This window comes from Galeopterus variegatus, unplaced genomic scaffold, assembly GCF_000696425.1.
Source record: "Galeopterus variegatus unplaced genomic scaffold, G_variegatus-3.0.2 Scaffold2285, whole genome shotgun sequence".
NCBI lineage: Eukaryota > Metazoa > Chordata > Mammalia > Dermoptera > Cynocephalidae > Galeopterus > Galeopterus variegatus.
Window position 1 is genome coordinate 282,322 of NW_007728396.1, and position 2,896 is coordinate 285,217.

At 48.3% G+C, this 2,896-nt stretch overlaps 1 protein-coding gene across 1 annotated transcript in view; it reads left to right on the forward strand.

The window, feature by feature from the left end:
• The first annotated feature begins 379 nt into the window (after nucleotides 1-379).
• ABCC12 (ATP-binding cassette, sub-family C (CFTR/MRP), member 12) overlaps nucleotides 380-2,896 on the forward strand; it is a 26,108-nt gene continuing 23,591 nt past the window's right edge. Inside the window, exon 1 of the mRNA XM_008581163.1 lies at nucleotides 380-498. Within this exon, the coding sequence (XP_008579385.1) occupies nucleotides 380-498 (119 nt within the window). The remainder of the gene's footprint in view (nucleotides 499-2,896) is intronic.

Here is a 2,896-nt window from a genome sequence, read left to right on the forward strand (position 1 = left end):
ACCTATTTTGGGGGTCTCTTTGGCTGGGCTGGGACTTAGCCTTGCCTGGCTCCCAACAGAAAACCCACAATAGGCTCTTCTGCTCCCAGCCAACCCAACATGGGAAAAGAAGAGGAACCAAATGTTCTTACTAATAAGGAAGCCTCAGAGTGGAGTTGAAGGATATAGTGGGGCTCCTGGCCACATTCCCCCATAAATGCAAAAGGCTAATTGGTGAAAGCAATTCTTAGGAGTCAAAGCAAGGGAAGTGGGGAGTGGAGTAGGGGCTGCCTGATCCCATTTCCAATGTCCTCATCTTTCAGTGAACCTTCCCCATCTCTCTGCTGTAGAGTGAAAGTGTCCCTAGGCCAAGAGCCCAGGGCTCCAGACAATCATCAGGATGGTGGGTGAAGGCCCCTACCTTATCTCAGACCTGGACCGGCGAGGCCGGCGGAGATCCTTTGCAGAGAGGTATGATCCCAGCCTGAAGACCATGATCCCAGTGCGACCTCATGCAAGGTAAGTCAGGAGGTGGGTTGAAAGGAGGGCAAGGAAGGACCTCCAGGAGCAGTTTCTATCCCATCAGGAGAGTGGGCAATGCCCCTGCTCCCCATGTGCTGCTCTGTACACTTGTTCTTTTGTCCGTCCACCTATCTGTGCATTCATTCATTTATCAAACACTTATTTCCTGCCTCTGCCTGTCCTTTGCTGAAAGGGAGATAATAGCTAATGTTTAAGGAGAGCTTTCCATTTGCAAGGACCTGTTCAAATGCTTTACAAACATCTTCTCATTCACTCTTCCCAACCACCCTGGAGGTACTGTTACCATCTCTATCTGATAGGTGAGGAAACGGGGGCACAGAGAGGTTCAATCACTTGCCTAAAAGTTCATCAGGTAGCCTTTGCTAAACAAACTGCCTCAACACTTAGCAGCTTGAAACTCTGCCACTTACTTAGCTTACAATCTTCTGGGTGACCCATTAAATAGAGCAACTTGGGCCAAGCTCAGCTGGGTGGTTCATCTGGTCTTGACTGGGCTGACTCATGCATCTCCTGGTCAGCAAAGTGGCTGTGCCTCTGGAGGTTGGCTGGCTGTTGGCTGGCGCCATGGCGGCAGCTGAGCCACATGGTTCCAGCAGGCTAGGGAAGAGTGGAAGCATGCAGGGCTCATAGCATGCGCACCACTCTCTTCTCTTCATTGCATTGTATTGGCCAAAGCAAGCCACAAGTCAGCCCAGACTCAAGGTGGGAGGAAATAGACTCAATCTCTTGATGGAACGAGCAGCAGGGTCACATTCCAAGGGCTGGGATGCAGATGGGGAGAAAGAATGGGGTCATTTTTGGGCTCCAGGTTAGGAACTCAGGCAGCCTGACCTCCAAGCTCACATGGTCACTTTTGCAGTATACTATATTATTATATATGTTATTAACATTATGTTAACTGTAACATTATAAAACGCTGCCTTTTCTACATGGAAGGGGCCCTGTAGCTTGTTCTCTGAACAACAGAAAGCCAAGTGGCACCTTTATAGTGAGGTGACACTGCACTGCCCTCTCCCAGCATCTCTGGACCAGAGATGCACACATCTGAGCCCTCTAAGGTGCAAGGTGAAGGTTGAACCGTGAGGGCATGGGCTATTGTCCTTAGCCCTGGGAGATCTGTAACCACCCACCGTTTAGCTCAATTTGTAATTGCTTTGTGGAAAGACAATGCAGGGTAGTGCCTACAAGAATGATGGGTTCCCTGGAGTCAACAAGCAGTGGGTTTGAATGCCTGTTCCAACACTAACCAGCTGTAAGACTTTGGGCAAGTACCCTAACCTCTCTGTGCCTCAATGTTTTCGTCTATAAAATGGGATCATACTACTACCCTACTGCCCATCTCACTGAGTTGTTGTGAGGACTATATGAGGAAATGCATGACTTTATCATGAAAGCCACCTTTCAAGAAACTTAATATGTGTCAGGCACACGGTACCTCATTAATATTGTCTGTAGTGGATTGAATTATGTCCCCCCTAAACTCACTGAAACTTGAATTGTGTCCCCCAAGTTTTATGTATTAAAAACTTGGTTCCTACTGTGACTGTTAGGAGGGTGGGAAATCCTGTTATGGTAATGGAAAGGTGGGGCCTTGAAGAGGTGATTAGATTGTAGGACCACATAGTAGTGAATGGATTAATAATGGTGATCAGGGGTGTGGTTCTGAGGGCTGTAAAGGAGAGTGAACGAGGAGGTTGGTCTCTCTCTGCTCTCTGCTTCCACCATCTTGCACTGTGAGATCCCTGTTACCATCACCAGATGTACTTTTTGGACTTCCCAGACTCAGAAAGTGTAAGTAATAAATTATAATCACCCAGTTCCAGGTATTTTGCTATAAGCAAAGGAAACAGACTAATACCTTGTCTTAGCTTGGCTTCTCCAAAAGCAGAGCATCAGTCAAGAGCTTGGATGCAGGTAGCTTATTTGGAAGGTGATCCTAAGAAGCAGAAGGGAAGATGTAGGGAGAGTGAGGCAGGGGTGTGGCACCCGCGTCACTGCTGTGGGCAAGAGGGACTGGATTCTACCAGGTCCTCCAGAGAAGTGTCCAATTTTCCCAAGGAATGTGAGGTGGGCTCCCTTATTCCATTAGTTAAGGTTTGCCCCCAGGAGCACCAACCCCCTGCAATTCTGGGCTGCACTTATGCTCCCGAGAAGGCTCTGAAACAGATGGTGACAAGAGGCACGGCGTGCATTTGAGACGGGTGCTGTTAGCATGGGCTTGCCTGAAACTCTCCTCCACAGCTGGGATCAGAGGGGATGTGAAGGGCACGTCTACAGCATCTGCTACAAATGTAAAGCTCTTACAGGGCATGGAATAGAAAATTAGCACTCAGTAATTGCTAGAGGATACTCTGTGTCTCTGACTTTTATTCTG